The sequence below is a fragment of the Vombatus ursinus genome, unplaced genomic scaffold, assembly GCF_900497805.2.
Source record: "Vombatus ursinus unplaced genomic scaffold, bare-nosed wombat genome assembly UNPS02000481.1, whole genome shotgun sequence".
Classification (NCBI taxonomy): domain Eukaryota; kingdom Metazoa; phylum Chordata; class Mammalia; order Diprotodontia; family Vombatidae; genus Vombatus; species Vombatus ursinus.
The window spans coordinates 315,269-339,021 of record NW_020940259.1 but is presented as its reverse complement, the minus strand read 5'-3'; the positions used below and the strand labels follow the sequence as shown (position 1 = coordinate 339,021).

At 38.8% G+C, this 23,753-nt stretch overlaps 2 protein-coding genes and 1 pseudogene across 2 annotated transcripts; all 3 read right to left on the bottom strand.

Moving 5' to 3' along the window:
* Nucleotides 1-509: 509 nt before the first annotated feature.
* On the bottom strand, nt 510-3,073 carry LOC114036313 (annotated as a pseudogene).
* A 3,977-nt stretch (nt 3,074-7,050) lies between these two features.
* LOC114038011 (protocadherin beta-16-like) lies at nt 7,051-10,660 on the bottom strand. Its single transcript, XM_027855122.1, has one exon. The coding sequence runs from the start codon at nt 10,500-10,502 to the stop codon at nt 8,115-8,117; it is 2,388 nt and encodes a 795-aa protein (XP_027710923.1). The 5' UTR covers nt 10,503-10,660; the 3' UTR covers nt 7,051-8,114.
* A 5,147-nt stretch (nt 10,661-15,807) lies between these two features.
* LOC114037158 (protocadherin beta-14-like) lies at nt 15,808-19,641 on the bottom strand. The gene has a single exon (XM_027854010.1). It carries the CDS (start codon nt 19,025-19,027, stop codon nt 16,637-16,639), a length of 2,391 nt encoding a protein of 796 aa, XP_027709811.1. The 5' UTR covers nt 19,028-19,641; the 3' UTR covers nt 15,808-16,636.
* Nucleotides 19,642-23,753: the final 4,112 nt, after the last annotated feature.

Sequence of the window (23,753 nt, the reverse complement as noted above, 5' to 3'; positions counted from 1 at the left end):
CTGATTGTCTGAGATTGTCACTTCAATTTTCCTATCTGGATATAGTTCTGACTCAAAAGAGAAATAGAGCATTCAAAAACTCTATTATTTGGGTTCAAAAATATTAAAACAGGGCTTTGGGCAAGTGTCTCAACTTATTACACCTCACATTAATTTTTCTTGTAAAGGAAACATTTGGGAACCTTCTGTGCATAATAACCACACTCAAATACATGTAGCTTTTTGAAGAACATTAAATATTTCAAACATTTGGGAGTGAAAATAATTCATTTTTCAATTTTACTCTTTGTGCTAAAATGTTATTAATCACATGCAGAAAAGATAGAATATAGTATAATACAAATTCTTTTTGTAAACTAATTCTTCCTTAAAACAAGATTGTTGACAACAATGTGCTTTGCAGCACTGGAATAAGAGCTAGGTCAAGCAGGAAAGCAGTCCATCCCCAAATTAGGTAAAGATCAAATGAGTCTAAAGATAATTTAATTAGCTAGGTAAAGAAACACAATAGAAAAGGGTTTACAAAATGAATGTATAGAATCTCAGTTTGGCAGAATCTTAACCCAGCCCAAAGCTCTTCTGGAAGGGAGGGCTTTCTTCCAAATCTTTTCCACTATCCTGAGTGGGGAGGCTGGGAATAATGGACTTTAAGAACTTAAACTCACCAGTGCCAGAATCATTGGTCAGGCACACCTCATAGTGGTAACTCTGGGACAGGATTCCAGTACCCCCAACATCCACAAAGTGGACTGGGAATGAACTATTGGGCCTAAACTGAAGGCCATCAGTGGCATCCTTCTTCATTTTCCACCAGTGCACAGCAATGAACAGAATCACAGAAACAAGAAAAAGGAAAGAGACAGAAGCTAGAGAAATGACCAAATAAATGGTGAGAGAGTCAGTCTGGGCCTGCTCCTTGGGTGTATCTGGGAGCTGCAAGTAAGGCTCAGAGAATCTGTCCACCAGGAGGACATTAAGTGTGGCCATTGTGGACAGAGGTGGCTGTCCATTGTCCTTCACCAGCACCAGGAGCCTCTGCTTGATGGCATCTCTGTCACTGATGGGCCTTGCTGTTCAAGCTTCCCCATTGTGGGCCCACATAGTGAAGAGTTCTGGGTCCATGGCCTTGATTAGTTGGTAAGAAAGCCAGGAATTCTGTCCCCAGTCCCTATCCACGGCCACCACCTTGGTCACCAGGTAACCTGGCTCTGCAGCTCTGGGCACCAAGTCATTGCAGGGAGCTGTGCCATTCTTCAGGGGGTACAGCACAAAGGGAGAGTTGTCATTCTCATCTTCCACCAAAACCTGAACCACAGCCTGGCTGCTCAGAGATGGGGAACCACCATCAGTTGCCCTCACAGTGAAATGGAAAGCTTGGATGGCTTCATAATCCAGGGATCTCAGAGCATAGAGATGGCCATTATCTGAGTTGATGGAGATGTAGGAGAAGAGGGGTAGGTCTCCAGTCTCTGGAGGCAGCAGGGAGTAGGTGACTTTGGCATTGATTCCTGAGTCCCTGTCACTGGCACTGACACTGCCAATGTGGAAGGCAGGGCTGTTGTTCTCCCGGAGATAGAGCGTGTAAGTGGTCTGAGTAAACACTGGAGAGTTATCATTGACGTCGGAGATCAGCACTGTGATGTTTTGCTCGGTTTTAAGCCTGGGGATCCCAAATCCGTGACAGTGATGGTGACGTTGTACTCATCTCTGATCTCTCTGTCCAGGACCCCATCAGTTACCAGGGTATAGAAGTTCTCCAAAGACTATTTCAAGATGAAGGGGACATTATCTTGGATGGAGCAAACCATCTTTCCTTTGTGTCCCGAGTCTCGGTCTGAAATGCTGAAAACAGCGACGACGACCTGAATCGAATCCTTGGGGATGGGGCTATTTAAAGAGGATAAGGCTAATTCTGGAGGATTGTCGTTTAAATCCATTACATGGATTCGGACAGTGCATTTTCCAGAAAGGCCTCCACCATCGGTGGCCTCAATATCCACCTCGTATGACTGAATCATCTCGAAATCCACTTGTTTTTTCAGTCGAATTTCTCCCGAGAAGGGGTTTACTTTGAACGTTTGGCTAATCTCCTTCAAACTCTGAATAAGTGTATATGAGATTTCACCATTGCTTCCTATGTCCAAGTCTCTGGCAGACACAGTGACAACCAGGGAATCGATGGGGCTGTCCTCAGGAATCTGAACCTCATATTGGGGCTGAGCAAATACAGGAGTATTATCATTGATGTCCACAACCAGGACCCGGATTTGGGCGGTCCCAGACTTGGGAGGGGACCCACCATCCACTGCAGTGAGGGTTAAAGCGAACTCTGGCTGCTCCTCACGATCCAGGGTTTTGTCCAAGACCAGCTCTGGGTACTTCCTACCATCACTGCGGGTTCGAATGTGAACACAAAAATGGGAGTTGGGGTTGACTGTGTAGTTCTGAACATTGTTGATACCTACATCCAAATCTAGCGCGTTTTTCAGAGAAAATAGAGACTCCGGTGGCCTATTTTCGCGGATTTTCAAGAGCATTTCAGTATCTGGGAACATGCGCGCGTGGTCATTTATATCTAGCACTCTCAGTTCTGCAGGAATTATGTGAAGGGGATTTTTCAGTAAAATCTGGAAAGGCAGCACACAGGGCTCCGCAAGGCCGCACAGTTCCTCCCCGTCCAGTTTCTCTTTTAGAAGCAGATCCCCGGTCTGAATGTTGAGCTGTAAATGCTGTTTTTTCCCTTTGGAAGTAATCCGAGCACCCCTGGCAGATAGTTCCCCAACCTCCAAGCCCAGAGCCTTACCCACATTGCCTACAAAAGATCTACTCTCCATTTCCTCCGCCACTGAAAACCTCCCGGGTTCGGAAGCCGACACATAAACACAGAGCAAAACAAGGAAAAGGAGAAGGAGAACTTGCCTTTGAAGTGGAAGTGACTTCTCTCGGGCCTCCATTGTTCTTTCGGTGGCCTCCTTTCAGCAAGTTGGCCTCCAACAGCACCCCAGGGTTACACCGATAGCAATCCGCAGTTCTAAAGCCTCCGAAATGTAAAGATGAATAACGCGTTTCGGCTTCTCGCTCGTCCTCTCAGCTCTGGCGAACAACGCATGCTCTGTCAGGACCGTCTGTGACTGCCTGTATCTCAGCCTGTTGGAACTGGCATCTGAAATGTTTTTTCTCCTCTTTTTCTTCTTCTTCTTCATAGTCTGCAGCGCCACCTCGTATCCTTTCTAAGACTTAAACGGTCCCTTTCACAGCCGCAACAAAAATCTCGTCAGTGTATCTCATCAGCTTGATTAAAACATTATCATAGTATGGGGAGGGTGTCCTTAGAGAGAGTGAAGTTAGAACTCTGGCTCTGGGATCTGCAGGTTTTGAAAAAGCTCTTAGGACTGTCAAGGATCTATATCTCTCAGATGCAGGCAATCCCTTTATCGGCATAGATCATAACACTCTATAATTGGTGTAGGACGCTAGCTGTGGGTGAAAAAGTCACAATACTGCAGCCGACCTGTGGATAACTATAAACTTAGCTAGATTGTTGCTTGGATGACAGATCTAAAATCAAGCATAAGTCCATATCCTAACCTTTTTTTTTTTTCAATTGCACAGGACCTGCCAAAGCTTGCAATCTGATAAGAAAATCTTTAAAAACCCAGGGCCATCCATACATAGTGATAAGGACTTGGAGGGAGAGTACTTTCATGGCTTCATCAGCACTACTCAAAATACATAAACTATGGCTAGCAGAATCTTCTTCAGAAGAAGTTATGATCTCAAATAGTTCAAAGGAACAGTTGAGAACTGAAGAAAATGCCAGGAAGGTTATAAGAATCCTGTAAATCAGATTTATCTATGTCTTTTGCCCTACTTGATGTCTATCTATTTCCCCAGGCACTTTTTAAAATGCTGAGATCAAATGCGGTAATTAAAGATATCTAGTTAATTTTTATTTTAAAGCCTATTTATAAGGATAAAAGAGGTACTTAGACTTTTAAAATTATTATAAAGTCTTCAGGACCTAGTCATGAAGTGACCATGTAAATATCTCTTGAAGTATTTATGTTTCTTCTGTTATTTAGATCATATAACCAAACTTCATGGATTAGTAATACTGAATATAGAAAATTTGTAAAAGTCACAGGACATAACCTAGGCTTTGGTAGCTATTGGTAATGAAAGCATAACACTGTGGGAAAATGTCAGTGGAAAGATCCATGGGTAGAAATTTTTGGAGTTCCCTATGATGTTGCTTTCATAGATTCTTTGATTATTTGAGGGTCTAATCATGTGTCATCTCCAGTGGTCAAGTTTTATGAAAAGAATAACAATGAGTGGTGAAAATATGTGATTTTCTGGGTCACATGAATTAATTTAGTTAATAAAATTATTAAATGATATTCAATGTGTTCTCTTTATCACCAAAATCTTTTTAGTTGCATTCTTTGGGAGTTGAAACATTGTCGATTTTGTTGAATGGTTAACAAATAGCTGAGCATCTGGCTGGTTGGCCAGTACTGGACTAGGTGCATATTTTTCAAACATTAAAAGAAATTCTGTTTCGTTCCCTCAAGGACCTTACAGTTTCATGTGGAAGAAAGGATTAAAACATGGGAAGAGTTTTGCGAAGTTTTGATGGGCAATTTTAAAGGAAAGAATACATGGTCAATAGGCATTCAGATGTTGAAGAGACCTGTTTGAGCTCCCTAAGAATGGTTCTTGGAGGAAATGGGACTTGCTCTGGCCCTTAAGGAATAGACATTTTTAGATAGGTGGGGAAGAGCAACAGAAAGCATTCCCTATATTAGGAAGAAAATAAGCATGATGTGTTCAGAGTTTTGAAAGGAGAATTGCTATACTAGAGTAAAAGGAAGTAGCAGTAACTGAAGATGAATAAGTAGGAAGGTTCAGGACAGAAAAGACATTATGTGGTTAGAGTTTCTGGCAATTTTCCATCAGGATGTAAATGCCTATATATCAGCTTATGGAAGATCCAACTTCATCATTGTGTGAAACCAATACTGAATGTCTGAACTAAAAGTTCATGAAATTCCTTTCTTGTATTGCTCTTAGGGGATTCAATTGCAAAGAAATATTGGCTTGACTGGACTATTTCATTGATCTGAACCTATCTATCTACAAGAGAAGAATTAAGCAGTAATTTTGGGTACAGTGATAGTTGTAGTGAAATTTTAGCTGTAAGTGAAAATTAAAAGAGAAACAGATTACTGGGAGAGGGGGAAATTCTTCCTGCAAATTTCTTTTTTGAGGGTCTTATTTACAAGTTATGTAGGAATCACCCAAATTTAGAAGAATAAGAGCAATTTCTCAATTGACAAAGGATATAAACAGGCAGATTTCAGAGGAAGAAATCCAAGTTACCAATACCAATATGAAAAATATATGAAATAATTACTAATAGGAGACACACAAATTAAAGTAATTCATTAGCTTGGCAAAGTTGACCAAAAACAAAAAATGACAAATGTTGGATGTGATTTACGAAAACATGCACATTAGTGCACATTAATGTTGTGAATTAGTCCGGCCATTTTGGAAAGCAGTGTAAATTTTACTAAATTACAGAAACCCTATGACTCAGTGATACTACTGTTAGCCCTATAACTCAAAGAAACCAAAAAAAAGGAGAAGGACCCTTATGTACAATAATATTTATAGTAACTCTTTCATGGTGTCAAAGAACTGAATATGAAGAGATTGTCCATCAACTAAGAAGTGGAATGCTACTGAGTTGTATGACATGATAAAAAGGAAATAGGGAAAACTTTTATGAACTGATGCAGAATCAAGTGAGCAGAACCAGGAGAACAATTTATATATAGCAACAACATTGTAAAATAATCAACTTCGGAAGAGTTAAGAACTCTGATCGACATAATGAACAACCATGATTCCAGAGGACTTATGGAAATGGATGCTATCTATCTCTTGACAGAGGTGATATGGACTCACTGGTCAGAATGAGAAACATATTTGTTTCACACAGCCAATACAGGAATCTATTTTCCTTGATTGTATTTGTTGCCAGGGATGATTTGTTCTCCCCGCCCTCTCCCCCAGGAAGAGAAAATAGAATTTTTTTCCTTGAAAAACTTTAATTTAATTTAAAAAAGAAATCTTAGCTGGTAGTATATCTCAGAGGTGGGACTTGAATTCCAGTCTTTCCAACCAGGAAGTCTGCTCTATCCATGAGACTAGACTGGCTTTCATAGACTACACTGTAATATTTTTAAAACTTTATAATTTAGGGGTAGGTAAACAACAGCATTGATAAAATCAAAAGACACTTGAAGCAATCTTTCCCATGAACATTGCTTTCATTATATTTTCTCTTTTTCTCTAATTTTCTTCTTTGTTTACTATAAACTTGATAAAGATGAACATTCCCATACCAAAAGCACAGAAAAAAAGGGATGTAAAAAAGGAAAAGAAAAGAAAACAACCTGTGAATCTCTATAGTTTCTCTTTTTTCCCCCTTGCATTACCTCCTTTCCTTTTTTTTTCTTATGCTCTTTCCCTTTTCAATTTCCTTCCACTTTCCCCTACCAATATCTTAGGCTTGCAAAGGCTTGTCACTCATGGATATTCTTTTGCCTTATTGGTGCAATTTAGCAACAAAGTCAATTCAAAGTGATCCATGATAGGGACTCATGAAGAATGAATGTGTGAAGAACAGTGTTTATGGCCATGAGGCTTGTTCTTTCTGGCTACACTTATCTCTATTGGTAGATGAGTATCTCAGCACAAGGTAAACTTGGTCCATTCAACATCACATTAAAAATATAGAAAATAAGAATCATTTTGAGAATATGATGTCCTAACCTTAGAATTCAATTCACTTATATGAAATTGTAATCATTTGAAATTTGAGTTCTGGGCATTTCAAATGAAATGTTAGTTTAGTTGCATGTTGTAGTTGCATGGAAAAAAAACCTGTCATCATTACACCTTGGTTTACATCATAAATTCCTCAAAACTCCTTAAAAGCAATTTTATTGTAAAAGTAGGTAGTAAAAGTGCCATAAAATTTCTTTTTAATGGGCTTTCAAATATTTCTTCCATAACATAAAATTCTTTTCATCATGTATATTTTCCAACCCACATGATTATAGTTGCAAATGACATAAAGAAGCATTTAAGAAAGTTATTGTCCTTTCAATAATGTTTCTGTCAATATTCCAAGGATTTGTGACTTCTTTGATGGGAATCATCATAGAATAGTGGAAAGAGCTAATGGATTTGGAGTCAGAAAACCTAGATTCAAATCCCACTTCTGCATTTTTCCACCTGGACCATTGACCCTCTGTCTAGATAATCCATCTTCAAGCTAAAGGATATGTTAAAATCTTTCAGCCACAGCATCTCAGAATGATCTTCAGCCATTGTTGCTGAAAAAAATGTTTCACTCTGTTGACAACTTTCTAGTGAGAAATCTAAAAAAATTATTATAAGAAAACCTTATCTATGTGATTACAATACATCTGAAAGGGGGGGAAGCATAGATACATGTTGAATCACAATGATAAGAACCCAAACATTCCCAACAATACCATCTACACAAGAGAATCAAGAGGACATATTTCGCTATCAGAACAAGCTTATTGCCTTTAGTGACACCATTTTTATTATGTTGAACATTAGAAAGGCTAGAAAGCATGCTATTGTGGAAGACATAGAATACAGTAGATGATACAAGAGCAGAACAGAGAAACTAAAGGGGCTCAGTTCTTCATAGCTAAGGGAGACTCTATTGTTTGTCCTTCATTTTTGAAGAGGATCAATGACACCAGAAGGGTGATGTCTTGAATTGGAAGTGAAGATAAACTAGAAGAATGCAGATGTCAAGTATCAATTGATGAGTGTCCTTTTGAGCTCCAACATAAAGTGTAAAACTGCATTTCAAAAACAAGGGAGGGTAGGTGAGGGAGGGGCATATATAAAATGGTTAAAGACTCAGTTAATTAATCAAATCAATATTCTACTGAATAGAATGTGCAGGAAGGGAAAACTCATAAATTTAATTTTGTAAGACATGAAGAATATTGAAAAAATCAATGAATATATCAATCCTTGAAAACATTCTTTTTCAATTTCTAATTGAACCCAATGCTATTAGGAAAGGGTGTGGTTTCCTCAGGATCCATCTGAGTAATTGGAGCAGAGAAATTGGGGGTAATAGGCTTCAAGAACTTGAACTCATCTCCCCCTGAGCCACTGGTCAGACACACCTCATACTGGTAGCTCTGGGACAGGGTCCCAGTGCCACTGACATTCACCAAGTGTCCTGGAAAGGAGCCTCCAGTGGCAAAGTTTCCACGCTCAACAGCTCCCCTTTTTCTCCTCCACAGGTGTACAGTGATGAAGAGTATGACAGAGACTAAGAAGAGAAATGAGACTGAAGCTAGAGAAATGACCAAATAGATTGTGAGGGAATCAGTCTGTGGCTCATCTTTGGGCTCATCTGGAAGCTTCATATATGGCTCAGAGAAGCCATCCACCAGAAACACATTCAGTGTAGCTGCTGTGGACAGAGGTGGCTGTCCATTGTCCTTCACTAGCACCAGGAGCCTCTGCTTGATGGCATCTCTGTCACTGATGGGCCTTGCTATGTGCACTTCCCCATTATGAGCCCACACAGTGAAGAGCCCTGGGTCCGTGGCTTTTAGCAGTTGGTAGGAAAGCCAGGAATTCTGTCCAGAGTCCTGATCCACAGCAACTACCTTGGTGACCAGGTAACCTGGTTCTGCTGCCCTTGGGACCAGGTCATTGCAGGGGGCTGTGCCATTCTGAAAGGGGTACAACACGAAGGGAGAGTTGTCATTCTCATCCTGAACCACAATCTGAACCAGAGCCTGGCTGCTCAGGGCTGGGGAGCCTCCATCAGTCGCCCTCACAGTGAACTGGAAAGTTTGGGTGACTTCATAATCCAAAGATCTCAAGGCATAGAGATGACCATTGTCTGAGTTGATGGAAACGTAGGAGAAGAGAGGCAGGTCTCCAGGCTCAGGAGGTTGCAGTGAATAGGTGACTTTGGCATTGGTCCCTGAGTCCCTGTCACTGGCACTGACCCTGCCAATGTGAAGGGCGGGGCTGTTGTTTTCCCTAAGGTAAAGTGTGTAGACCATCTGACTAAATACTGGAGGATTGTCATTGATGTCAGAGATCATTACAGTGATGTTGTACTCAGTTTTGAGCCTGGGGGAACCTAAATCTGTGACAGTAATGGTGATGTTGTATTCGGACCTGTTCTCTCTGTCCAGAGCTCCCTCTGTTAAGAGGGTGTAGAAGTTCTTGACAGGTTTCAAGATGAAAGGGAGATCATCCTGGATGAAACAAAGCATCTTTCCATTATCTCCAGAGTCTGGATCTCGGATCTTGAAAATGGCAACGACAGAGTCAGGTGAATTCTCAGGAATGGGATTGGTTAATGTCGACATGGTCAGTTCTGGGGGATTGTCGTTCAGATCGGTCACCTGGACAAATACAGTACATTCCTCTGAAAGGCCCCCTCCATCTGTGGCTTGAATTCTCACTGTGTAATCCTGAATTGTCTCATAATCCAGTTGCGCCCCTAGACGAAGGTCCCCAGTGGTGGGATTGATTTGAAAAGTTTTGCGTATACTTTCTGATGAGTGGAAGAGTGTATATGTTATTTCTCCATTATTTCCTGTGTCTAAATCTCTAGCAGAGACTGTGACAACCAGGGAGCCAATGGGGCTGTTCTCAGGGATCTGAACCTCATATAGAGGTTGAGAAAATACAGGGGCATTGTCATTGATGTCCATAACTAGGACCCGAACCAGGGCAGTGCCAGACCTGGGTGGAGATCCCCCATCCAATGCCGTGAGGATTAAAATGACCTCAGGCTTCTCCTCCCGATCCAGTGCTCTATCCAGAACAAGCTCTGGATATTTCGTGCCCTCCCTGCTCTCTCGGATTTTAATGTGGAAATGGGAGTTGGGGTTAATCGTATAGTTTTGGAGGCCGTTTCTCCCTACATCTAAATCCTGTGCAGTTTCTAGGAGAAATGAAGTCCCGGGCGTTGTGCTTTCTGATATTTTCAGGAGCATTTCAGTGTCCAGAAACATAGGTGAATGATCATTTATATCTTGCACTTGCAGCTCAAACTGGAGAAACTGCAAGGGATTTTCCAGTAAGATCTGAAAAGATACCACGCAGGGCTCGGCGGAGCCGCATACCTCCTCTCGATCCAGTTTCTCTTTTAGTAGCAGATCCCCAGTCTCCCGGTTGAGCTGGAAATACTCTTTATTGTTGTCCAGAACTATTCGCCCCACCCTGGCTGAAAGCTCCCTCGCCTCCAGCCCCCAGTCATTTGCCACATTGGCTACAAAGGAACCGCTCTCCATCTCCTCAACTACCGAATACCGCCGAGGATCTGAACCTGCCTCTGACGCCCACAGAAAAACAAGGAGAAGAAGAACTTGCCTTTGTCGCCGAGTCGTCCGCACTTTAGGCTCCATTGCTCGTTCGGTGAGCTCTTCGGTTTTCAACTACGCCTCCTTAGTCTCTGATCCCTTGGGCTGTAACCTCAGGGCTGTTCGGGGGACTACCACTGTTCCGGTTCCTCCCCAGCTACAGCTAACAAAGGATGTTCTCTTTTGCTTGACTATGCCAGTCGGATGTTCTCTGGCTAATGTAGTTCTCCGCATCAGTAAATCCGATCTGGTTTTTGTTCTTTTCTGCCTTCTTAGCCTACAGCGCCACCAGGTGTCCTAATACTGCCTTTCATGTTCTCAAGAATATAAGGGAAACGATGTGACAGTGAGGATCTGATCCCAAACAAAGGCATTTCCCCAACATATGATATGTGACATGAAATAGTCTCTGTTTCCTCTTTTAATAGAGATTTTGCGTGTTTAATCGTTTGCTTTATTTGTAATATCATTTTCCACAGATAAATGACCATCGCTCTGGTTACTGACATTTTTTCAAACCAATGTTCTTACAGCAAACCATAAGAACATATATATGTATATATGTGTGTATATATATTTTTATATATTGCAGAGATGTTTGTATAAATTTTAAGACCATTTTACTGGTGTCTTTTGTTTTTAACATAAGTCATTTCTGGATATGCCCCTCTTGTCAGTGAACTTATATTTCAAACAAAGAAAAACAGGTTAATAAAAATTAAAGAGTGGCGGTGTTAGACATAGAAGACACTTTTTAAAAAATTCATTTTTTCTTTGTTCTGGGTCTCACAAACACCAAATAAGATGTGCTTTTCCATAGATAAAACAGAACAAATAAAGGGGATTGCACATTCAGCCACACTGCATCAACTATAGTTTGCTTCTCCCTCCAAGTATACAAGAAATACAACATACTAGTTCTTAATTAAATTTAATTTTTTAATTGACAAAATTTGATTTTGTCTTTTTTCCAACCTCCACATACCAGTAGGAGGAGGAAAGAATGTCAAAAGTATTGTAACAAATATGTATAGTATAGTCAAGGAAACAAATTCCTGTATTGTGTGTATGCACATATATAAAAGATACACACACAAATCTATGTATGTATGTGTATTTGCACCCTGAGTCCATCAGAGTGGACAAATCTCTGTCAGGAGCTGGGTAGCATACTTTGTCCTTCATCATAGGTCCTATGGAATCATGGTTGATCATTGTATTTATCAGACTTCTTAAGTTTTTTGAATTTCATCATGTTATTTTCAAAGTTGTCTTGTTTGCATGCTTCCTACTGACCTTCTTTCTGTTCGTTTTTTAAAAAGCCTCAATGACTCTTTTTATTTCTTTTAAAAAATGTTTTAGTCACTATCATTCTCTCTCTTTTCCTCTCCTGTTCCCTCTCCCCAAATAAAACAAAAGCCTTTCATCAAGAATGAATAATCAAGCAATCCTCACAGTAGCCATGTCTAAAAATAAATGCTCATTTTGTGAATCAACTCCCTGTCTCCTAGGAGGTGGTAATATTTTATCACCAGTATTATGAAATCATTGTTGGTCATTGTATTTATCATAGTTTTAAATTCTTTCAAAGTTATTTTTCCTTACAATGTAATTGTTATTGTATAACTTGTTCTTCTCTAGGCTCTATTCACTTCATTCTGAACCAATTCATACAAGTCTTCCCAGGTTTTTTAAATACTATCCTTTTTTGCTTTTCTTACAGCATAGTAATATTCCATTCTATCAATATAGCATAATTTTTCAATCACTCAAATGATGGTTATCCTCTTAGATTTCAGTCCTTTTCCTCTATAAAAGAGTGGTGCTATACACACACACATACACACATACACACACACAGATGAATCCTTTTCCTCTTTCTTTAATCTTTGTTGTATATGCTTGTGATATAGATGAGTCAAAAGACAAAGGTGATATTTCACATTCTGTTTTTCCCAAATCTCCAAAGAAATTATAGAAGTTCATTTCCCCATGTCTTCCCTGGGACCAAATTAATTATTGAAATAATGAAGTATTTTTCTTTGATTAAGTATTTTTCCCTTTACATTATTGTAGTTATTGTGTATAGCTAAGGCTCCAAGAGGTTAAGTGACTTGCCCAGGATGACAAAGTGAAATTTTAACAAGTTGTTTATACATTCCTCAGTGATCAGCAACCACTATATTTCCATGACAAACAACAAATGTGTTTTTATGAATATCTTGCTATATGTCTTTGATTTCCTTGTGATATTTCCCAGTAAAGATATCACTAGTTCAAGGAGAATGAACATTTTAATGATTTTTTTTCACACAGTTGCACGTTGTTTTCCAGAATGGTAGGATCAATTCATGGTTTCATCAATTGCATATAAGGGTTCTTGCCTCCTGCAATTCTCCAACATTGATCAATGACTACTTTTGTCATTTTTGTTACTTTGCCAAGTGTTAGACTTGTATACATTTAAATTCTGGATCACCAAGGTGACATTCCACTTTAGAGCCCCTTATTTGGTAGCTTTCCCTCATCTTCTCTCTACATCAAAAGTTGATTGGCTCATGTTTATTTGGGCTTCCATTGGTGGGGGTGGAGGGAGACTCCAGAATTTTAATCACAGTCCTATAGGGAAGTCTTTATGTGGAAACTCCAAGCTAAAAAAATGAAGATTGGTAGCTCATTTTGAATTTCTAGAATTAGAGAATTGTGTTGCTATGTGGTTATAAGACAAGGAATACCAGTGCCTCTAAAGAACAAAATACGAATATATCACACAGAGGGAAATGGAAAGGCAGCACATGATGAGTGTGCTCTGGCTGCAACTTAAACCAACAAGGGACTCTGAAGAAAAACAGAAGTAAAGTATATCATCAAGGAATTGCATGATAAGAAAAGAAGATAGGGTGGACACATAGCAAGAGGAAGAGATGATAGATGGACAGCCAAAATGTTCCAATAGCATTGGGACAAGAAAGTGTAAAGACCATCAGCATGTTGCATCTCTTGTGGCAAAATTTTGGGAGAACATGAACTAGAATCACACAGGATGGATACCCATAGATGGATTGAGATTTACATCATTGGAAGGAACTCCTGGATATAAGGAAACCATAGATCCATTAGAGTGTTTGAGAGAGAATTGTCTGGGGTGACCGACAAGCTTTGTAAACTTGGTAATACAGCTCATGGGTGCCAGAGGCAGGACTTGAAATGCTATTCTAAATCTGGCTCTTTATCCATCATTTCTGTCTATGTGAAATTCCATAATAGGAGTGAAATCCTAGTTGTCTGAAAACCTTATATATTGGATTTCTGAACCAGGATTTGTGGTTTTTTTCTTCATAGTTTAGATGATTTCTCTCAAATCTTGTATATATACCTACCACAAAGTTGCCCAATCTCTGTAAAGCAGTGGAGAGAAAAACTCTAAGAAGTGGTGCCTGAACCTATTCTTGGTCTTCCTCTGCTACTCTCTGACATGTGTACATCTTTTTGATCTCCACTTTCTCTTCTTCTTCATCGTTTCTCTTTTCTTCTTCCCTCTAACTTTCTGCCTCTTCACTGTGCCCCTTCCTCACTCCCTTTATTTTTGCATTCTTTTCCTTCTGTTTGTGCCTTTAGTCTAATAATGTGCATTGATTTGCCTTCCCTACTCCCCCATTAGGACTCAAGTGTATGGTGCCAACTTCAGTGAAAACTTGGGAAGCTGCACTTATCTATGAAAGTAGAGCAGTAACAGGCAAACTTGCTGTACCCTTAAGCATAACCTTAAAAAAAATTGAAAATAAAGACAACAAGGAAATAGTCTTATTGATCTAGGTTTATCTCCTGGAATCACATTAAATCCATGTGCTTAAATCTACTATTGAGGTCAAATTACAACATCTTGAAGGTACTGCAAGTTCATACAAGTGTGACAGCAGTCAGGCATCCTGCAACTTTGAACTAGTCTGGTACTTGATAAACACAGGAAATCACTCTCTAGAGTCTGAGAATTCCATATTTCAGATAAGTAAACACATAACTGCCCAAAGCACTATGATTTCATGGCAGTTGATGGCAGGTACATCCTAGACCATCAGGTACTGATACTGACAAATACACACACACACACATATGGAGAGAGAAAGGTGTGTGTATATATGTATATATATATATATATATCCTATTAAAAAACTAAAAACATCTTTAAATGAAAGAGTTTTCTTTCAGAGAAATATGGCTCAACTTTGTTTGGAGAAATTCCTTCCTTCTTTGTGTTGTTTGTACGCACTCTCTTGCTGCAGAGGATTTTGGATTTTAGTGCAGAAGAGATAAACGATCTATTTTGAGTGAGTGGAGAGCAGGATTCACTTGCAAAGACTGTGTGGTTGGGGAGAGTAGCTTGATTCCTAAAGCCTCTGGAAGTGACTCCTGAACTACACAAATTACAAGGGTACAAAAGAGGATGGTGAGTAGGTGGTAGTGATAAGAATTAGGTTTGTTGAGAATTTCCAGAATCCCCTGCCCTCTGCCCCACAAGATCAACCCCCAGATTCCTGAATATGTCACTGGATTCTAGGCCCATACTTGTATTTAAAAAACAAGAGAAGCAAGCCTGGAAAATGATGGAGAAACACATATTACACTGAGTGATTGCATAAAAAAAGTGTGCAAACACATCCAAACCACAACATTACCATGGATGTTTCAAAGTTCGTACACACATATGTCCAAGTGGCTGTGCATGGCCTTAAAATAGAGAGGGACTGGGCTGCTATTATTATTTTAAGCTTTTGAGAATCTGGACTTCAACTCTTTATAAAAATTAATTAAGAATTATACCCATTAAACATTATTAGAATACACACTAAGTCATACATTAGCCTGAAGAGTTTTCTGTAATTTCATTTTTAAGGTGGTTAAAAAAAACTCCACATCACTAAGATAATATTCTTCTGGAATTTTCCCCATTCAATTTTTTTCCAAAAGCTTGGTTAGCATAATAAAATAGTCAGATGATTGTATCTTATTGATATGAAGTAAATTATCATTTGAACGAAAAGGAGTGAGGCAAATAAAGTGGCATTGTAGAAAATGATGCTATTTTAAGATCACAGTAATATAAGGAATGGAAAGGGATACAATTTAAATATTTGGATAATAATATCCCTGAGGGTAGAGGCAATTTCAGCCAAAAGTGCTACATATTCAATCCCAAAACATCAAACAGATCATAGTTTCAGATTCAATTAACAACCACCAATTAGCTGCCATTCATACACTGAAAAACTCCAAACTCAATTTCTTTTTTGGATACTTGGATATTTAATTTATGTCCAGAATTTCCATAACAAATTACTTTTAACCATATATTTTGTAAACACATTCCATAGGGACAACCAGTGATAAAATGAACTATCAATTGTAGAAGACCTTAATTTACATTATTACAGTAGAAAATACAAGAGGTAAAAAAAAAAACCTGAAAATACCATAAGATTGAAATTATAATTTCTGTAACTACTTAATCCATGGTTTTAAAAGCTCAGCGAAATATTATTTAGAAACTGTAGAAAACATAATGCATTTTCCACAGGAGCTCCTATATCATGTGTGATATAAAGGCATGGGGAAAATTAAGAGCCAGAAGGATATGTGAAATGTTTTATCCAAAATATGGGGGTACTCAATGATTTTGTCATCCTTGAGCAGCAGTCACACTCTTCAACATTATATAATTCCAATTTTAGAATATGTACTGCTGATGAGAGTGCCAAACCTTCATTTGCAATGGAAATGTGAAAACGTTTGTGCTTCATTATGTTAAAATAACAATAACATAAGGTGTTGTAAAAATGCCACATCCTTCTACTAGCAACAAGCAATAGATCTGTCCTTAGAAGACACTCAACTTCACTGGCTTTCAGTTTCCTGATTTGTAAGATAAAGGAGTTGGACTATATAACATCTAACGTCCCTTCCAAGTCTAAATAAAATGACTACAGACTATATGTATGAAAGTGTTAAGTGTCTAGGAAACAAGTTTAATACATTACTTCACTAAACTACTGATTATATGGAACAAAATGAAACACAAAAAGTTAGTTATAGTACAACATAATAAGAAAAAATAAAAAATCATTTTAAACTATCTTCATGGAATGCATTGTTTAGATAGGGTGGGGTCATTGGTGGGGTAATTAATTGATGCCAAAGCTATTCTGAAAGGATGGATTTTCCTCTAAATCCTTTCCACATCCCTGCACTTGTACACTGGGAATAATGGGCTTAAGGAATTTGAACTCACTGGTCCCCAGGCCACTAGTCAGGCACACCTCATATTGATATCTCTGGGACAGGGTCCCAGTTCCATTGACATCCATCAAGTGACCTGATGAGGGTCCATGGGGTCCAAAGTAGCCACTGTTTAAAGTATCTCTTTTTTTCCTCCAAAGGTGTACTGAGATGAACAGGATTATGGAGACCAGGAAGAGAAAAGACACTGAGGCCAGAGAAATAACTAAGTAAATGGTGAGAGAGTCAGTCTGGGCCTGTTCCTTGGGTGCAGCTGAGAGGTGAATGTATGGTTCAGAGAAGCCATCCACCAGAATCACATTCAGTGTGGCTGTTGTGGATAGAGGCGGTTGTCCATTGTCCTTCACCAGCACCAGGAGCTTCTGCTTGATAGACTCTCTGTCACTAATGGGTCTTGCTGTATGCACTTCTCCATTATGGGCCCAAACAGTGAAAAGTCCAGAATCAGGAGCTTTAAGCAGTTGGTAGGAAAGCCAAGAATTCTGTCCTGAGTCCCCATCCATGGCCACCACCTTGGTCACCAGGTAACCTGACTCTGCAGATCTGGGTACCAGGTCATTGCAGGGGGCTGTGCCATTCTGCAGTGGGTAAAGCACAAAGGGAGAGTTGTCATTCTCATCCTGGACCACAACATGAATGAGGGCCTTGCTGCTCAGTGCTGGGGAACCACCATCAGTTGCCCTCACGGTGAACCAGAAAGTTTGTATGGCTTCATAATCCAGGGATCTCAAGGCATAAAGATTTCCATTGTCTGAGTTTATGGAGATATAGGAGAAGAGGGACAGGTTTTCATCCTCAAGAGGCAGCAGTGAATAAGTGATTTTGGCATTGGTCCCTGTGTCCCTGTCACTGGCACTGACACTGCCAATATGGAGAGCAGGACTGTTGTTTTCCCGGAGGTAGAGTGTATAGGCCGTCTGATTAAATATTGGTGGGTTGTCATTGATGTCGGAGATGATCACTGTGATGTTATGCTCAGTTTTGAGTCTTGGTGACCCAAAATCCGTGACAGTAATGGTAATATTGTACTTTGCCTTATTCTCTCTGTCCAGTGCTTCCTCTGTTACAAGGATGTAGACATTTTCAAATTGCTGTTTCAAGACAAAAGGGAGATCTTCCTGGATGGAACAAGTCATCCTTCCATTGTCCCCAGAGTCATGATCTCGGATGCTGAAAACAGCAACCACGGTTTCAGAGGAGTTCTCTGGAATATTGCTGGTAAATGAAGACATTGTCAGTTCTGGGGGGTTGTCGTTCAGATCTGTCACATGGACCAAGACACTGCATTTCGTAGAAAGGCCTCCACCATCTATGGCCTCAATATATAGATCATATGTCTGAATTTCCTCAAAATCTACTGCTCTTTTCAGTCGAATGTCTCCTGAGATAGGGTCTACTCCAAATGTTTGACTGACTTTTGCAGTTGCTTGGAATAAGGTATAAGTTATATCTCCATAGATACCAGCGTCTAAATCTCGAGCAGAGACAGTTACAACCAGAGAACAAAAGGGGCTGTTCTCGGGAATCTGCACTTCATACTGAGACTGAGAAAACACAGGTGTATTGTCATTGATGTCCACAACAGTGATCCGCACTTGGGCGGTCCCAGACCTTGCTGGGGACCCACCATCCGTGGCCATGAGGGTTAATGTGAGTTCTGGCTGTTCCTCACGATCCAGAGCTTTTTCCAACACCAGTTCTGGGTACTTCCTCCCATCACTGTGAGTGCGAGTGTGAAGGAAGAGGTAGGAGTTAGGGCTGATTGTGTAGTTTTGGAGACCATTCTTTCCGACATCCATATCCTGCGCAATTGTCAGGGGAAACGTTGTTCCCAGTGTGGTACCTTCTGGTATTTTCAAAAATGTCTCCATATCTAAAAATGTGGGCGAATGGTCATTTATATCTTCGACCTGGAGCTCAGCCCGGAAGAAATGTAAAGGGTTTTCCAGTAAGATCTGGAAAGGCAGCACACAGGGCTCCGTGAAGCCGCACAGCTCCTCCCGATCCAGTTTCTCTTTTATAAGAAGGTCTCCTGTCTCACGATTGAGCTGTAAATGCTGTTTTTTATCCTCAGAGAGCACCTGGGCCCTCCGGGCTAACAATTCCCCCACTCCCACCCCAAGGGTCTTTACCACATTGGCCACAAAGGAGCCGCTCTCCATCTCCTCTGCCACAGAAAACCTGCCCAACTCCGAACGCGCCTCAGACAAGAGAAAAACTATAATAAGAAATATCACTTGCCTGTTCCGCTGAGTTTTCTCTGGTGCAGTCTCCATTGTTTGGCTGGGTGCACAATACGTAATCCTTTCAGCAAGAGAAACATCTGATACAATCAATATTTCTTGGAAGTTTCTTGGAAGGAACTATAAAGTCCTTATTTGTAATTCAGGATAGTCCTTATGGAAACCTCTTGGTTCTGTTTAAGCCCCGCAATCTTGTCTTCCAGAACTGTCTTTGTTATATTTAGGTTAATGGAGCCTGCAGGATTTGCAGTTCTTTTAATCGCCTTCCTATTCTGCAGCACCACCATGTGTCTTTATTGACAAATTACACTCTGTAAAAACTTTCACGACCAAAAAAAATTCAGACTAAAGCTCTTTAACTCAATATAAAATTAATGGTCTTAGATTTTTAGGCTCAGCTTTCTCCTTGAGCTCAAGAACAGGAGCAAAAATTGTTAGAGCAGAGGAAAACAATAGAGAGTATATTTGAATAATCATCATTAAGCAGTCATTAAAATTTAACCAACTTGTCATTGGGGGAGAGAGGGTTCCAATTTTTTTTCAACATTTTACCATAGAGTTAATTTTTTTCTTATGGCCTGTTAGGGCTTCCTGATGGCACCTGAAGCAAAGATTTCTTAAAAGGACAAGCAAGAACAAAAAAGAATCAATAAAGGAGGGGACAGGGAGAGGGAATGACACTTCCAGAATTGACTGTGATATAAAAATAAAATATGACAATAAAATGCATTTCAAAAAACACAAACAAGGAATTCTTAAAACATGATTTATGAGAGGATCTTTTAAAATTGTCAACAAAGAAGAAATAATCACAAGTTACTAGAATGTTAGAATTATAGTGATATTATAAATCATATAATTTAACCTCTTGTTTTTACAGATGATGAAAATAAGTTCATGACTTGCCCAATAAAATATCAGACTACTATAATAATAATTTTAGATTAAAGAGATATTTGTAGTTAAAATACCAAAAGAACTCAGTGAATTCAAGCCAGTCAAGCCTCATTTTTTAGGATATCAGCCTCTGTTCTCTGTTTTATTTTGCTATAGTATACCTGGCCTGTTTCATAATAGTTGCCCCTCTTACAACAAAGCTATTATACATACATATACTTATGTGTGTGTGTATATATACATATACATATATATATATATATATATTCCCTTAGATTTTTGAGATTGAAGTAACAAAATTATGATACTCCTTTTCCAGGAGTTCACTTTTGAGAACAATATACCATTTTCAGAGAAGTTTAGAGACAATGCAGCATAGTGGAAGGAGTTGAGGACTTGCCCTGTGACAGAGCTGGATTCAAATCCTGTCTTTGACACTTACTGCCTGTGTGGCTGTGAGCAAGTAATTTAGCCTTTCTGAGCTTCAGAAAACTCTCTAAGGATGTGAAGTAAAGACATTTTAAAAATGCACCACTGAGGGAATTTCCACACGCACAAACTCAAAGGTTCTTAACTTGGGATAATTTCTCAGAGATGAATACCAAAATCATGGAATTAATTTATGATATAATGCAAGGATTTGACTTTTGAGAACAATCCCCTCCAACCAAAGTCAATATCAATGTCTCTAGACAAAGGTAAGGAAAAGTAAAAAAAAATGACTGTTTGGAAGACGTATTCCAACAAAGAATAGCTATGGCTTATTCATGCACAGGAGAAAAAAAAAACCTAGCATTTACATGCTGTTAAAATATATAGTTAAATAAAATGTTATTCAGAACCAAAATTTTTATTTGCCTAAACAAAACCAACCATTTTAACTTAGTTTAATCCTTTTATTGAGTGGAAATTAGTCCAACTAAACTCAAATTTTCATTGATCATTCAAATTTTCCCCTTGATTTTTTGCTCAGTTCTTCATTTCACTTCACTAATGATGATAAAGCCTAAAGGCAAAAAAGTAATTTGTTTGCAGGTTTACATTTCAATTATCTAGAAAAAATGGAAAATTAAACAATGTTGGTAAAAAGTAGTATTTATGCCTTTTTCAAGTTCATAGAAGTCATTAAAGGTAGTGCTTGAGAAGGTTAGCAGGAATAATTTTGAGAAGGTAAAACATGTTAATTGTCTATATTGGACCTGAAGTTCCACCAGATGTTGCTAATTTCTATACCTATGTGATCAGGCCTTTTACAATTTAAGTAGAGAAACTTAAAAAAAAATTAGTCATGGAGATAATCGAAATAAGCTAGATGCAGATTAAAACACAACACATTCCAAACATGATTCAGTATTGAACAATTTCAAAGCAGTTTTTGAGTCTGGGGAACATGTGGCACAGCAAAATAAAATACTTTCAACATATGTTCCATCTGCATTGATTAATAAATGCATCAGTAGATATAAAAAGAAAGCATTTAAAATGGCTCAAGACTAGATGAACAGAATAAGGCAATAGATATACTTACATGAAGGTAAAAAGTAAAGAAATAAGGCAAAACATCAAGGAGAGAGAAATGGAGGCTGAGTTTTTACCTCCTTTTATCCTATCCTTGCTAGATGGTCAGAACAAAAATTCAAAACAATTTTCTTCTTAATAACTCAGGATTTCATGCATTAACTTTCTGAGTGTTTAACTCCTCTCAATGTAGCTTTTATCTGAATGTAGACTGAAGAGGTGAAGTTAATGGTTGATATTATTTTTCAGATCACTTGAGACAAAAGTTCTTTTCACTCAGATAATAGGATATTTTTGAGAAAAGCCTTTTTATTTAAATATTCCCTGTATTTTGAAAACATAAAAAATAGGATTGATGTAATTTAGATACAATACCTATCCATGATATGTGCTCAAAAGAACTTAGGAGGAAAGTGGTCATTGAACATTTATAACAAATGTATCATGATAAAGAGTAACAAAAGTAATCTATGCATTTGAAAAATATATTGTGAAGAAATGACTGTATATCCATGTTTTGAAATTATATTGTGTTCTAATCACATGAAAAGAAGTTTGTGTCAGAGCTTTAACTGTGAAACTACTGAAAATAAATTGTATGTTGCTTTCAAGTCATTGGCTAATTGGAAGAGTTGAATAATATAGAACTTGGTTTACAGGAAAAATAATCATTCAAACTGGGGGTATTCTGACTGTTTATATCTACACAAAATGTAACTACAAAATCTCATTTTTAAAATTTTGTCAATTTTAGTTCCTGAAGTCAACAGTTAATTTCTCCCTCAATAAGATGTTTAGATGCACTGCTTAAATTAGATAGAAGGGATTTTCATATACCTTATTGTGAGTAATGATTCCAGTTAGTATGTCTTTAAAGAGCTTTGCTACTTCTTGCAATTGGCTGGAGAAAAACCACTCCAACAAATATTCACATACAATTGTTTTGAAGCCCCAGTGACCAACCAGATCCAGTTAGCTTGGAAGACCTATGTGACACAACCATTCTACCAATCTTCACATTATTAATATCATTTTAAATTGTTTGAATTCAGGTGATAAAATTGAAAAAAGTATTGCAAGTGTTTCTGAGTGATTTGAAAGTTGTTGGTTTCAGAATAAAAGGGATATGCAAAATGCACAGATTAAGTTTCAGGTAATCAAGTTTGTTGCTTTTGAGGAAGGTTCTATTTTCCCCCTTTGGCAGCTGTCTGAGGAAGGACAATGAAACTATGTAATTAGCTTCAAGAACTGGAATTTGTTGGTTCTGAGCCAACGGTTAGACATACTGCATACTAGTAACTCTGGGATGATGCTATTTTCTTCCAGTATCCTGAAAGTTTGATTTGTATTCAAATTGTCCACAATTTCTTGGGCCCCTCTTGTTCCTCTACTGGGGAAAGGCTTTGAATGAGACTCTGAAGAACGTAAGGACAAGGGAGGAAATAACCTGAAAGGACTTCAACTTGAGTCAATTCCTTAGCTGAGTCTTGGAGCTGCATATAGAGTTCAGAGAAGTCATCTATCAGGCCACTGTAGTCAGTTGTAATTCAGTAGTACCACCAACCTTTGCTTGATGGTATCTCTCATTAATGAGTCTCATTCCCTGTTATGTGCTCACACAGTGATGAGCCTGGGGATCCATGAACTTGAGTAGCTGTCAGGAAAGTGAAGAATTCTGCCCTAAGTCCCCATCCACAGCCATCACCTTGGTAACCAGAAAACTTGCCTCTATCCCCAAGCAGCAGGTCATTTCAGGGAGATGTACTATTCTGAAGTGAATACAGCACAAAGGAGAGTTGTTATTGTCATCCAGAACTAGAACATAAACCAGCAAGCACCTGGCACAGAGTCAGGAAGTTACTATCAGTCATCCTTACAAAGAAATGAAGAGTTTGGATTTCTCAATAGTCCACTCAGCTTAAAGAATAAAGTTTCCTATTATGAGTTGATGCAACCAAAAGCGGACGTTTCCAATAGGAGAAGCAGCAAGGTGAAGTTTATAGGCTATCTTTATAGACAGTGGTGAGTTGTCATTGAAGATGAGCACTGACGTTATGCTAAGTTTTCAACCTGGGAGTCTCCCAAACTGATATAGTAATAATGATGTTTTATTCAGCCAGGCTTTCTGTACTCTGCTGCCTCTGTTATGAAGGTATAGAAATTCCTGAAGTCTCATGTCAGGATAAAAGGGAGATATTCTTTGATAAAGCAAAGCAACCTCCCATTGTCCCTTGAGTCTAAATGATGTATGAAAAAACAGTGATTATAGTCTCAGTCAAATTCTCAAAAGTGAGGCTAGTCAAGGATGATGTGGCCTTTTCTGTGAAGTCATTTAATCCTCTGG